Genomic DNA, 15,123 nt, shown 5'->3' with positions numbered 1-15,123 from the left:
GGAGGTTGAATAACTTCAATCTCGGGAGGTAGGGGATAGTAAAAGTCAAAGCAAGAAGTTTTTCTTTGTGCCACAGATCCATTTCTTCAAAAAAGTTTCTCTTCCTCTTCCATATCTCCGTTTTGATCCCTCTGCTAGAACCAAACACTGACTTTCTACTGCCACTGGTAAAGTCCCTATGGCTTACCTCTATAGAAGGGAAAGGAACAAATGCCAGCTTACCTGCTTCCACCCCTGTTCTTTGCCCCTCCTAATAAATGTCATTTGGGAGTCTGTCATATTATCTTGTAAACTCCCCAAAATGCCACTTTTTTGAGAGACCTCACAGGTCAGATTCCAGTAGTCCCTCCTCCCCAAGGTGATCCCAGTTACACTGTATCTTGCAGAAACATTGTTGCTTTCAGCATGAACAGTACATCCCATCCTTTTTTTTTTTTCTAGTGGTAATACAAGTTTTCACTTATCTGTAAATTCATTAGTCATTTTAATGGGGATATAAAATGTAGAGGGTTAGATGACTACCTGTCTGTAATCACATTGCCATCTTGCCCAGAAGTCTGTTAGATGATCTTTCAGTAAACTAAAAATGTCTCCATCTTACCTTGCTATATGTTGTCTTCTAATGATCTGTTTCAGGAGTTAGTAAATAAAGCTCAAGAAGAGGTGACCAAGCAAAAAGAAGTGATAACAGCCCAAGACAGCATAGTTAAAGCTAAATATGCAGAAGTAGCAAAACATAAGGAGCAAAACAATGAATCTCAGCTTAAAATTAAGGAACTGGACCACAACATCAGCAAACATAAACGGGAAGCTGAAGATGCTGCTGCAAAGGCACGTTTGTGTTGTTCGTTTTTACCCTTGATCAAATTTTTGCTTCTGTGTTGAAATATTCTGGTAAACTGCTCAATGAAGACCTTACTATAAATGGCAGAACTACTGTGTAACATAACTTTGAGGCTTACAACTATGTTAACTGCTCCTCAGCAATCACCAAGAGGCAAAAATGTTTTATTTTTAAATTTAATTTCAGGAGTTTATTCCATCTCCAAGATGTTTTTAACCAAATATTGAGTGGTCTCCTATGGAAATGACTGGTTTTTATCCCCAGTTGCTCATAGAACTAGTTATTAATGTGTTAGTAGTAATAATATGTATTCTTTACCTTATTGCAAATTGAATTTAGGGAGCTCACAGAGAAATATACACAGGCAACTTCTAAAATAACGTCTTAAATGGTTTCTGGATGTCCTTATGAGGATCGGTTATAGTCAGTTTTAGCAGCTGCATTTGAAATCTGATGTTTTGCCAAGCAGTTATCTTTTTGAAGTTATCCCACAGTTTTTTGGTTACTCTTGAAGTTTCTTTCTTTCATGTGTCACAGTGCCTTAAGTACTTTAGAGAAAATACATGGTTTTGTAGAAATTCGTTGTTTAGTTAAGAGATTGCATTTATGTGGTCTTAGTAATTCACTCAGCATGTTTTCTTACTGGTGTGTAACAGTTTGGTGCCTTTTAAATCTTTTTAACATCATAAAAATACAAGAGATTTAACATACAAAACAGTTTTCCACCCTTTCTGAAAGAGCCATGAGTATCTGTTCAGGTTCATTACTTGGTTTAAAAAACATTTTTTTATGGCCACGTCATAATATCCTAGTATTTTATTAGTATTGCTTTCCTAGTAGCCTCCTATTAGTGGATTCACTGAATTATTACCAATGCTAATATTACTGTTAATGGCTTTTTTATAATTGAAAATGCTAGTATTGGTGATTGCTAGGGGATTTTATTTACAGTTAGGGAAGGGGGTAGAAAGAAGGACTTGTAAGTGGAACCGCTAAAAAGTCAAGGATTCTTTGAAATACATAGTTTGTCAAATATTTATTGCATACTATGCCAGGCACTAAAGATATAAGAATGAACACAGAATGTGTTCATAGAGCTTACAGATCAGCAGGAAAGAAATGATTATTTTACTTTGGATTCTAGTGGTGAGACTGTACCTATGGAACTAATAAGGATGATTGAAGAGGATTAGATTCTACCAGTCAGAACCAACCTTGAACAATTCTAGTAGAAGAAAGTCTTCCTTAAGCACTATAATTAAAAAACTTTAATTGGTTATATTATATGAAGAAGTATTTTACTGTGCCTTGTCAAAAGAGGGTGGCAAGGGGATAGAGTCAATATTCAGGACAGTTTTTTACTTAGATTATAATTTCCAGAAGAATTATTAGATATCACTCAGGATTAGGCTTCCATGATTTTACCAACTCTGTGACTTAAGTATTCTTATAAGACTTTTAACTTTCACAAGCTGTTTTTTTGAAGCAATTGATTGAATTTGGTAAAATCTGGAGCCTCATCTGACTTGTATTTCATTATAATGGAGATGTTCTATATATGTGTGTGCATACACACACACACACACACACACACACACACACACACTTTGTAACTGTTTCTCTTGAGTTGGCTCTTACTCTCATGCTTGAGTAATAGGAAAATCTTTGTCTATATAGTCTCAAGTTTCTTACCTATCCTCCAGGTAAAAATATTCTTACTTATTATAGGTCCACTGTCAACAGTGAATCTCATTTTTTCCAAATGTGTCATTGTGGGATTTTTTTCCCAAAATGTGTGGTTTAAAATTAGTAAATATTTAAGAAACTAATTTTTAAATAAAGGTTTGTAAGCAATGATATCATTCTATTATCATTATCACATGTGGCTAGGTGTCCAAAATGTTGAAAGATTATGACTGGATTAATGCAGAGAAACACCTCTTTGGGCAACCCAATAGCACCTATGATTTCAAAACTAACAACCCAAAAGAAGCTGGTCAGAGACTTCAGAAGTTGCAAGAAATGAAGGAGAAACTAGGAAGAAATGTCAATATGAGAGCTATGAATGTACTGACAGAAGCTGAAGAGCGGGTAAGTCACTTTGCTATGACTATTTGGCCACTTCAGAATATGAGTAGCATTGATGGCTTCATATGACCCCTGAGGCGATTATTAGAGTCAATCTTTTACTTGATGCTTTTGATAACTTGTTTTCTTTGCATTTTCCCTTTCTCCCTTTCCAGTTATTTCTTTTCTTATTTCATTCTTTTTGCATCATCAGTTATATATTCTGTTTTACCTTGAATGACTTTTCCAACTCCTTTCTTATTTTTGGTGTAAATAAAAACAACATTTTTGATCATGTTAGCTCTTCACATTTCTATCATTTCTTTCACTTGCCTTTTTGAAAGATTTTGAAAAATAGAGTACAGGTTTCCCCCACTGTCCAAAAGTAGCGCCAATCCTGTGAAACTATTCCTGTGAAAGGGTATAAAGCAAAGAAGCAATTACCTTAGGGCACATCTTGCTAACAGATGCATAAAATAAACTGAGGTAAAGCACAGATGCTCATCGACACAGTTCAAAGCTCTGGCGGCTTAATGCTGAGATGCTTAGTGTTGTTCCCTGTGAGGAGCTTGATGGTGCCACTCTCCCTGCTCGGGGTGTGTGCTGCTTCTCTAAGGGCTCACTGCAAAACACATGTTGAACACTATTTGTGCTTTTTACCTTTTCTTGTAAAAGTAGTGGTGTAAAGCAAACTTCCGAAAAGTGGGGGACACCCGTGTCCTGCTGTCTGCCTCCTCACGGTCAGCCACTCCAAAACTCCTGTCTTCCTTTGACTCCAGTATATGCTGGAGCCATCACATAAGTAAATGGCTAAGATTGTTATATACATAAACACTGTTTTAATCTGTAAATGCAGCAGTGTCTTCTCTGTTTTAATGCTCTCAGTTACTTGATAATGTTATCCATCTCCCCTACCTTTTATAGTCTGCATGTCCCTAGAAAAACCCAAAGGAGAAAGCAGTTCCTATTGATGGCTCCATAGGAAATAGCAATCTGAGTAATTTTATATTATACCTTCTTTAATTCTGTAAAATTCTGTTTGAATTTGTATAGCAGAGTTAATGAGAGCTCTGTAAAAATGGAAATACTTATGAGCTCAATCACTTCTAACAAATTTTTTGGTAACAGGTTTTTGTAAACCGTTATTGACATTAGTGTCTACAGAGAATCTATGTTAGATGCTGAACAGTCTAATAATGCACCTGCTATGATCTCTATAAAACGTTCCTGCTGGTTTACATTTCTCCATTAAACCTTTGCAATATATGGCATCTTTTTGGAAAGGAAATATTTTGTCTGAATTTGAGCTGCTTAACATCATGAAACTTGTTTACTTCTACTTGTTTGCTTCATTAGATAATGATAACTGGGGCTAATGTTTTTTTAAAAGAATTTACCAACTCCCATCTCCTTACCAGAGAGGAAGGCTCTATTGTTGATCAGCAGCTGGCCTTTTGTTGTTATATTTTGTGTCACCACATATAAGAAACTACATGGAATTAGCAAGGAATAGGATAAAAATATGGCCAAGCTCCTAAAACCTCCTCTCCACAAAGGAGAGGGATGGCAAGGAAACTAGCAAGACTGGCTGGAGTTTTTCAGGGAGAATTTGAAGCTCCTTGAAATGTGAGGCTTTGAGGAGAAATAAGTTAAAAGGATTTTTAGAAAGTTCTGCTGCTGCTCATGGTTTATTCTCCCTCTGTTGCCTCCCTCAAAATTTTTTTCAGTAAATTTCTACATTAACCAGGGAAGGCTACTTTGAAGATGTGATGTTTGAGTGGAAACTTGAGGCACCTGTTATGTCAGAAATAGAGGAAGAACAATGCAGGGTCCATAAGGCTACAGTGAGCTTATTATGTTCACGAAACTGAAAAAAAGTGACCATATGGCTGAAGCCTGGGGAGGAGTGTGATGCCAGAAATTCAGAGATAAATAAGATCCAATTTATGTAGGACTTTATACACCATGGTGAAGAATTAAAATTTTATTTGTGTCACTGCTAAGACTGACCTTGCTTCTTAAGCATGCAGGGCTACTTTTGAGTTTACATATGACAAATTTTCCTTTTTGCCTTGGCTGCTAGGAAGATAAGGGAATCCTAGTGGAGTCAAAATATTTCAACAGCTTGTCCTATAAATTCTCAGTTATAGTAATTGAATTTTACATATAGATGATATATTTACTTTCCTTAATTTGGCTTACATTATAATTCAATGTAGTATATCTTTTTGGTAAATAGGAGTTGTATATATTGCATATAAGAATAATGAAATCTCTTTATTCTTGACTGAATTCTAGAATATAAAGAAAATTTTGTGTTTTCCCAATTAAGTATGCCTTTTATCTTACTAGTATAATGACTTGATGAAGAAGAAGAGAATTGTAGAAAATGACAAATCCAAAATCCTTGCAACTATAGAAGACCTTGACCAGAAGAAAAACCAAGCCCTAAATATTGCTTGGCAAAAGGTATTTGAACCAAAAATTGTATAATTTATTCTGTATGAGGAAAGGATGAAAGATAAAGTTAATAGGGTTGTACTCTAAGATGAATTTGAAATAGCTAATTTTCGTTTGAGGCACAGCTCAGACCTTAATTAAAACCTTGTAGGCTTTTTAAAGCATTTTGTCCTTTTGGACTTTACTACTGATTTGCACAGATAAGTTGTGTCATTCCATCATGCTCTCATAGTCTACTTCTCTGATTCCTAAGCTATATTAAATTTCTAATTTTCTAGATTTCTACATGTTTCCTTCTTACATCGTTTGCCGGGTCTGGGTTACTGTTTACCCTCTTTCCTTCTTATGAGATCATAGGTTCTAATATTGGACAGTATCTAAGGCTTCTTCCAAATATCTGCTATAGTCCCACTCATCCTCTGCTTAAAACTGGAAGCATTATCTGTTTCACATTGGGGAAGCTCTCTCTAACTGTTGGAAAACCTCTCCAAAGGACTCCTTGAGTTCTTAGCTCTTCAGTTTCTCTTGCCCAGACTCACAGAGGTCAAATATTAGTTCTAAAAATGTTTCTATAGCAAGATTGTATATTCCTTACCACTTATAAATTAATTGCATTTCAGAATTCATAAGTATTAGGCATTCTTAGATTTTTAGCAAAGGATTTTTATACATGTTAGATTAATAATTACATAATTATAAAGTAATACTAATTTTATATAATTATATTATAGTTAAGAGCAGTTCTGTCATTTTACATGAATCATCTTAATTCCATAACTTTGATAATTATTATCTCTATTTTACAAATGAGGAAACAAGCTTAGAAAGGTGAAATAGCCTAATATAACAGTCAAAAGGTAGAAAAAGTGGAATTCTCTTTTCCTAATTAGAACTAAAGTTAAAATTGCCTTTTGTTGCTTTTTAAGAAGTAGAACTGGGTAATAAACAAGGAAGTTCAGTATTCATTTCCAGGATTCATATGCAACAGAATCCCAATTACCATTTTTGTTTCGTTTTATGACAGCTTTGGCAGATTTCAAGGTTCTTTACTATTATTTCTACTTCCCTGGCTGCATAGATTTATCTCCTTTAGGATAATTCCTTAGCCTCTTCTGTGAAGGTTTCCTATACCTACCATAGAAAAAGACTCCTCCTCAAAAGATTCCATAGTTACTATGCTGTTTGGTACTTTAGCAGGCCTGGGCCTCGGGGATTTAGCTGGCACCTTACCTCTTTTTCTCTTTTTAATTCTTCAGGAACTTTATTTTTGGTAATGGCAGAACAATTGTGTCTTTCAATTGCATTGTTTTTCCTGCTCTACAACTTATTTTCAGTGTTCAGTCTCCCTGTAGTATTTGTCTTTTTAAAAATGCTTGCAAAAAGTTGGCCCCATTATTCTTGCACAATATGTGGATTTAACACTAGATCTGAGAGATTCTGTCTTTTGTTTTCCCCATGGTTCCTGGATTTAGTGTGAGTACAAATTTATCTTTTAAACTGATTTTTCCCCAGTCTCTAAAGTTCTCCCAAAGCAAGTAAATTTATTGAGTGCTTATGATATATGTCAGGCACTATTCTCCTATTAATTTTCCCACTTAATTCTCAAAGTAACCTAATGAAGTAGGTACTATTATTATCGCATTACATTATTTCCTTATGGCTTCAAGTATAGTTGATTGACAAAGCCAGAGTATTTTAGGCACTGGTTGTGTTTTTTGCTTTTTTGTTTCCTTCTAGCCTTATTGGAATTTCAAAATTCAGTTTATTTCCTATCTATATTCTTCTCTACCCATTAACTGAAAGTTTGTCTTTTCCCTTGTGGAGGAATTTCCACATGGGATCCAGGATCCATGGTCATCTTTGGAATTTAGTAGCATTTAGTAGTCTTAGTTTTGAGCTGCCTCTCTCCTGCCTGGTCAAAAAATTTTTTTTAAAAGAAAAGGTGTTTATAAATACAATGCTATCTTCTGTCATTCTCCTAGAAAAGACAGCAGTCCTCTCCTCATTGTGATGAACCTTGCCTAGCTCTGGAAATCTATCCCAGATAAAACTAGAATCTACTTTTTCTGTGTAGGATATTAGCATGTGTACAGTTGTTCTTAAGATATGTGTTCCTTAGTAAATTTATATTTAGGAGACTGTTTATGTCTAGGAGATTTCCTTATTACTACAAATATTCATAAAAAGTGTATTTGCACTTGAATTTTATACTTGAAGGTGGAGATTTCCCTAGAGAACATGGATGTCAAATCCTCGTGTGTGTGTGCACATGTGTGCGTGCATGTATACATTCTCAATTTTGTCTGCTGAACTCTCTAAGATTATTAGTCATGTCTTTGAAGACAGATGTCTGAATTCTCAAGGCATTGATCAAGTGTGTATGCACAAAAATTACTCAGTTACAGTCTAGAATATTGGTCCTAAATCTCTGTGTAATCTTTTGCTGAGCCTTTATGGGAATAGGCCAAATAGCTTCTTTAGCCTTTTTCTTTTGGGGCTCAATCCTGTTCCTGTCCCTTGATACCTTAACTTCTTTGGCTTTGAGAAGAAGCATAGAAAAGAACCACTGAACACCTTTAACAGATCTGGTTTGATTTCATGCCCCTTTTTCTCCTAGACTTCACCCTGATCTTAGGCTTCTTAAAGTTAGCTGATAACCATAGGCCTTACCATACCAGTCAACGGAAAACAAATTTTTTAAGAGAACATTTTATGCCAAAAAGAGTTTATGCCAAAAAGAGTTTTTGTTTTTCTTCTCCAGCTGAAAGTTCAATCTCCTATATTATCCAGTTGTGTGTCTCTGAGGATTCCGGCAACCATGGCCTTTTGTTGTATCAAAACTTCATGGTAGAGTTAGAGGTATAGCCTCTAGTTTCCCCTGGAAGTTAGAGCAAAGCTCAGTAAACTCTTTCTGTAAAGGGACAGATAAGTATTTCAGAGCCATGTAGTCTGTGTTGCAACCACTAGACTATATTGCTGGCAGCCATAGACAATACATAAGTGAATGGGCATGGCCAGATTTGTCACATGGACCATAACTTGCCAACCTCAGAGCTAGGGTAACAGACAACAAAATGCTCCTGCTGGTTTGCATATATACACATCATTTGATTCTTCTTGGAAAACCTTCTCTGATATTTTATCTTTTTTTAATCCAGGTGAACAAGGACTTTGGATCTATTTTTTCCACTCTTTTGCCCGGTGCTAATGCTATGCTTGCACCACCAGAAGGGCAAAATGTATTGGATGGTCTGGAGTTTAAGGTTGCCTTAGGAAATACTTGGAAAGAAAACCTAACTGAACTTAGTGGTGGTCAGAGGTGAGTGAGTAATCCCTTTGCAATAATCCTCTTACTTTATTATAGTCCAACATCTCATTGCCTCCCAATTTTATTTCAGATTTGCTTTGCTATCTTTGCATGTAGAATTTAAGGAGCCTAATATGTGAGACTACAAATTTTAGTTAGGACATTTGATTAACATAGTAGGCAACAAAGTAGAAATAAGGATTAGCAACTAGAAAACTAGACAAAATACATGAGAAACAATTACTTTCAGACATTGGAAAATGGATAACCCAGGAGATACCTGAGAGAAATGAAACAAAAATGCTGAGTCCACTGTTTACCCTAGCTTTCGCCCTAGGATCAATTTTTTGACTGCAGATGCAGGGAGGGAAACCCACACAAAGTCCAGTAGTCTTACTAAAAAATGAAGGAAACAGATTAGAATTTGGGGAAGCCCCAGAGAGCTACACATTAGCATTACATTTGCACTACCCCTAAAGTGAAGGCTATTTTAGACACCCCTTAGCAAAGGTTCATTGCAGGCCCAACATGCTTTAAAGACAGACAACAACGTTGAGACTGTAAACAACATAATCACAGTGTTCAGCATCTAATAAAAATTACTAGACAGAAATCGAGAAAATATGATTCTAGACAGAAATCGAGAAAATATGATTCATAACCTAGAGGAAAAACAGACCCAGAAATGACAGGTGATGAAACTAGAAGACAAGGAGGTTAAAGAGTTACATTAACTATTTACAAGAAAAAAAGAATGTGATGAGAGACATGGAAGCTATCAACGAAGAATCCAGTGGAACTTCTAGAGATAAAAAATATACCTGAAAGGAAAAGTTTACTGCATAAGAGTAACAACGGATTCGACAGAGTAAAAGAAAGATGATTCAATTTGAAGACATATCAATAGAATCTATTCAAGTCAAGCTTAGAAACACGAAACTGTAAAAACAAAAAGAGCGTCAGTGACCTGTGGGACAATATTGAGAGATCTAACATACATGTAAATGGAGTTTCAAAGGGAGAGGAAAACAGAAAAAAACAAAAAAAATAATGGACCCAGATTTTCCAGATTTGATGACTTCTGTAAACCCACATACTTGATTTCTGTGAACCCCAGGTAAGATAAACGCATACACTCGCTTCCTACACATACAGTAACACAGCAAGGCATGTCATATAAAGTTGCTGAAAACCAGTGATTAGGAGAAAAATCTTAAAAGCAGTCAGAGGTAAAAAGGCATATTAAGTGCCAAGGAACAAAGAAGAATGACTTTAGCCTTCTTGTTAAAAACTATGCAAGCCATTATAAAGCAGAAACTAACACACCATTGTAGAGCAATTATACTCCAATAAAGATGTTAAAAAAAAACAAAACAAAAAACTATGCAAGCCAGAAGTCTGGAACAACATCTATAAAGTGCTAAAAGAAAAATGTGTCAACCTAGAATTCTGTATCTAGTAGAAATATTCTTCATATTGAAGGCAATATATTTTTTCAGAAAAACAAAAGGTGGAAGAATTTGATTCCAGCAGAACTGTACAAGTTAAAGGAAGTTCTCTGGTGAAAGGAAAATGATACCAAATGGAAACTTGGATCTACATAAATGAAAGAAGAGTACTGGAAATAGCATGTTCTGGGCTTCAGGGAAGTTTCTCCCAGCCTTGTGTTATGCAGTGATTCAGACAATCAGTATATCGAGAGAAACTTAGAAGGTCATTTGGCCTAACTTCTTAACTGCAGAGAGCCAAATAATTAAAACCTTCTGAGAGAAAATTGTGAATATCAATATAATTGAAGATGTTTATTAATTTTGTATTTTTTCCCCTGCAGGATGTACAGTCCACAGTTCTTGAATTGTTCTCATGTGCTCTATGCCATCATGTAACGCTTCTCTTATGGATGTAGAAAATACTAAGACCTGTTAATTTCTCTTATGAAATCTTTTGTCATTTTTGTGAATAGAAGTCCACTCTTTATTTTTCATTACTGATAAAATTCCAAAATATTTTAAGTCAAAAAAGACAGCTTCTGCTGCCTGTCAATCAAAGTTGAATTCCACAGTTTAGATCACAGCATCTTTAATTGTTTTTGCCAAAGTCCTAGAAAATTTTTTGAGGAAAATAGAGAATGTATGCTTATTTTCTTACTGGAACCTAAAAATTATTTCCATAATTAAGATGATATAAACTTATTTTCAGATTATTATGGATTATACCATAATCCAGCATAGTAGTTTAAGTGTTGATGAGTTGTTTTTAAGCTCAGTGCCTTAAATATTTGGTACAGAGAAAGACACTGAAAAGTAATTTTAGGTTTCTTGAGTGACCTCAGCTACCCTCGCTACCCTCTATAGCAGTAAAGATCAATTTGTTTGGTTTTTATTGTACTGTTTCATTCATTTCCTTTGCTAGAAATTTTGGTTTCACCTTCCTAGACCCCCTCTACTTATACACACAATTTTTTTTCCCCACTTACATGTTTCTTAATAAATACCCTATTGGAATACAGTAAGCATTAGACTATTTACTCCAGTGCTGCATGTCAGGAGATATTTGAAGTTACAGAATTAAGTGTGCTACAGATGTTACTGTAATTTTAATACTATTTTTAAATAATTCTAAACATTTGTATTACAATAAACAAGGCTTTTTAATGAAATATTTAAGAAAAATATAAGAATTGTTATATTTCTTCATTCCAGACTAGAACAAAAACAGCTGTAGTTAAAGGGGATATAGAAAAGAACTGAAAAAGAGTTTTAGGGAGAGAAAGAGAAAACTATTAACACTAATATGATCTTTTCTTAAGCTTAGGTGCCAAATATAACATCCTAATTATCTGACAGGAAAGAAGAACATATACCTGTTTTATTCAAAATAAAACTTGTTGAAGAGAGGGAAAAATGGAAAGCTAAAGTAGAAAACATTTTAATGAAACAAAAGTTTTCAAGTTTGAAACTTAAGATTCTTTTTTCTATAACTATCTTTCAGCTAAATTGGCACTATTCATAATAGTAACAGGACAGCAGATTTGCTTCAGTGCTTTGGTAAAAAGTGGTAAAATCAAGTTCTGACAGCTTTTCTTTCGGCCTTCTTTTCTTAGGTCTTTAGTGGCTTTGTCATTAATACTGTCCATGCTCCTCTTCAAACCTGCCCCAATTTACATCCTGGATGAGGTAGATGCAGCCTTGGATCTTTCTCATACTCAGAATATTGGACAGATGCTACGTACTCATTTCACACATTCTCAGGTAAGAACCAAAAAAAGTCTCAGAATAGTTCTAGTTTGTTTTCTAAAACTACTTTTTAGTAATGGTCAGTATAAATAAGATATTCAGGATTGAGGAATCCTAAGGTGTTATGTATCTCTTTAAATATATTTCTATTCAAATGGGTATAGAAGAAAAGAGGGTTTTGTCTCTTATTAAAGAGCCTGGAATTATAAATTATAGGTTGTAACATGAGGGAGAATCTAATTTTTTTGTAATTTGGAATTTTTTAGGGTAATTATTTTCTCTAGCTAGCTGCCAGAAGATACACAATCAAAACAAGACTGTTTCAAGGATACACCTGAAAAATATATCAGAAAATCATGTGGCACTTGATGGGGTACTCTTCATTCCTCCTAGAAAGTGATTTAAAAAACGCTTGAAGCTAAAAACAGTTTGTTTTTATTGAACTGTTGCTGCAGGAACTAAGGCTACTAAATATGATTATATAGATAATGCATTGAACAATTCTGGGGGGCTTCACTTACCATAGTTATCATAGACTGTGTATTTATTGTGGCAGTTTTTTTAGCAGCTAACAGTGGCATTTAGAGCTAGCAACAAGACAGTGATACTAACTGGAGAAGATAGCAACAAGCAGTCAACCAGCAGAAGATAGTAACTTGGGTAATGAAGCATTCAGAGTAAAATTAAGAGACTCCTAAAACTGCATACGGAAAGAATTCATTGAGGTGCCTAATAATAACTATTTGTCACTTGCATTTGAGGATGTGCATATGCATGGAGCCAAGCATTTAAAGCAATAACAAAGTATCTCCAAATGATTCTTAACCTCAGTATAAAAAGAGTGAACTTCTTCAAGGATACTGCAAAAAGTACTTTATGCTGTTTTTCTTTCTCCCTTAAGTTCATTGTGGTGTCCCTAAAGGAAGGTATGTTCAACAATGCAAACGTCCTTTTCAAAACCAAGTTTGTGGATGGTGTTTCTACAGTAGCCAGATTTACTCAGTGTCAAAATGGAAAAGTTCCAAAGGAAACCAAATCCAAGGCAAAAGGACCCAAATGATCACATACGGAAGTTAAAAGTACAAATTTATTCTTTCACCTTGACTTGTTTTTTAAACATAAACTTTTTAAGAACTTGGGATTCTTGTAATTTTTTCATATAAAAAATTTAATCATTTTGTTACCTAACCCATTTTCTCTTCCTTTATATAATCACTTATAAATGAGCATAAATTCCTCTGTTCTGAATTAGTGTAAACTGTGGTCCAATTACTGTGATTGTGATTTTATGTATGTCATCAAATGTTTTTTCTTACACAAGTCTTTTATATATTAGGAAGCCAGAGATACATATTTGGTGGTATGTTTTGTATGTAAAAGCAAAACTACAAAGAAACAGATGAAATTAAATTATAGGATAAATATAGCTGATAATCAGCTTTTAATAATTAGCTAATTCCTACGGTAATATTTGTGTGTTTTCTATTGCTAATAATGTCATTCAGGTAAGGAAGAATTATAAAGCAAGTAGCTGGACCAACAAAGGGAACACAAAGAAAGCTATTAGGCATGCACTGAGTTATTTGTGGTTAGTTCCTTGAGGACAATGCCAGATCCTTGATTTAGACTCAGATGGGAAGCAGATCTTAAAAGATTTCTGTCATTTTAATGACGTTTGAATATCATGTTTCTGTATGCTTAGTAATTGGTCTGTGCAGTCTTGTCTTTTTAAAAATCTTTATGAGTATTTTAATAAAAGCTTGGGAGAAAGGTATGTTGCATGCTGCTCTCTGTTGCAAGTTTATCTGAAGTCTCCTAATATTTTCAATATTTCCTAATATTTTCAATAATCCAATCAATAACAATCTTGGTGAGTGAGAATATAGGAGCCAATATATATAAATAAATAGATCCATCTGTTCTACCAAAAGGACTCAAAATTTGATGATTATTATATTTCTTAGTGTCCACTGCTTTCCAGCTTAAAACCATGAATTTCCTTTAAGATTTCAAAAGATGGCGCTAATAAACACTGTAAGAATACTATATATGGTTCTTAGTATCTCTTAATATGTCCCTAGAACCATGTGTTCTGAACTCCAAATCTTGAAAGTTCTGACACGATCTAATCTGATCTTGGGTATGTTATTTTGGCCCCACATTTCTTAATACTTGAGTCTCAGTTCCTTTGTGGTATCCTTTTCCTAATGTACGCTCATACTTCCTGGCCTGGGTTTAATACTTCTCATCCTTCATCCTCATATCATATCTGAGCATGTCAGATAACACCCAGGTAACTGATACTGTGGGGCACATTGGAAAGACTGAATATGGAATTAGTTCTGTCCACTGTGGGAGGAGAAGGAGACAAAGCTGAAAATGCTGAGTTACAGGAAGTCCAGTGTCACATGCAACAGACGTAAGTATATTTCTTTTCAAATGTTTTGCAAATCATTTGCCAAAAAGAATTACATCAGTTCACAGTGTCACCAATACAGTATGCCTGTTGACTAAAACCTAGTCAGACCTGGCTGTTAATTTTAATATTTCTAATTTACTAGTTATAAAATATTTAATTGCTATTTGAATTATCATTTTATAAGTAACTTGTGGGATTGAATATTTTGCATATGTACTAATTTTGTTTCCTCTGCTAACAAATTTTCTATTTGTTTGTTTGCTTTCTAATGGAAATCCCCAAACATTAAATTTTTGTAATGTCATTATTCTTTGATTAGAGGGAACACATTAAGGGGAATGGGAACATTTGTTTCAAACATCTGCAATAATATGAGTAACTAATATTTATTGAGCTTTTTCTATACATCAGACACTATTTTCATTTGCACACCTTTTCACACTTAATCCTAGTAATCCTAGTAATAATCCAGTGAGGTAAGTAACTGTTGTCATCAGCACTATATAACTGACGAAATTGAATTGAGCAGAGAAGTTAAGAAACTTGCCCACAGTGTTCATACAGATAGTGAATAGCAGAGCCAAGATACAAATCTTAGTAGTTGGTCTCCAGAACCTATTATACACTACCTCTCTGACAGCTCAAACATCTGCATTTATTGTACATAGTAAATTTAAAAGAGGTCTGGATGACTAGTATGCACAACATGTGAAAATTATCTTTAGGAAGAACCACCAACATTTGAAGAAAGGATTCCTTGTATTTTTGTTTTGGTATTTCACGTATGCTA

The 15,123-nt window shown here is 34.6% G+C and overlaps 1 protein-coding gene across 1 annotated transcript in view; it reads left to right on the top strand.

The window, feature by feature from the left end:
• The window catches only part of SMC2 (structural maintenance of chromosomes 2), a 50,315-nt gene extending 36,627 nt beyond the window's left edge, over positions 1-13,688 (top strand). Inside the window, exons 19-24 of the mRNA XM_060153365.1 lie at positions 637-831; positions 2,735-2,935; positions 5,264-5,380; positions 8,530-8,690; positions 11,782-11,929; positions 12,816-13,688. Coding sequence (XP_060009348.1) covers positions 637-831; positions 2,735-2,935; positions 5,264-5,380; positions 8,530-8,690; positions 11,782-11,929; positions 12,816-12,974 — 981 coding nt within the window. The 3' untranslated portion in view covers positions 12,975-13,688. The remainder of the gene's footprint in view (positions 1-636; positions 832-2,734; positions 2,936-5,263; positions 5,381-8,529; positions 8,691-11,781; positions 11,930-12,815) is intronic.
• The last annotated feature ends 1,435 nt before the right edge of the window (positions 13,689-15,123 follow it).

The sequence above is a fragment of the Lagenorhynchus albirostris genome, chromosome 7, assembly GCF_949774975.1.
Source record: "Lagenorhynchus albirostris chromosome 7, mLagAlb1.1, whole genome shotgun sequence".
Classification (NCBI taxonomy): Eukaryota; Metazoa; Chordata; class Mammalia; order Artiodactyla; family Delphinidae; genus Lagenorhynchus; species Lagenorhynchus albirostris.
Note: the sequence above shows the minus strand (reverse complement) of the source record. Positions and strands in the feature narration are given on the sequence as shown.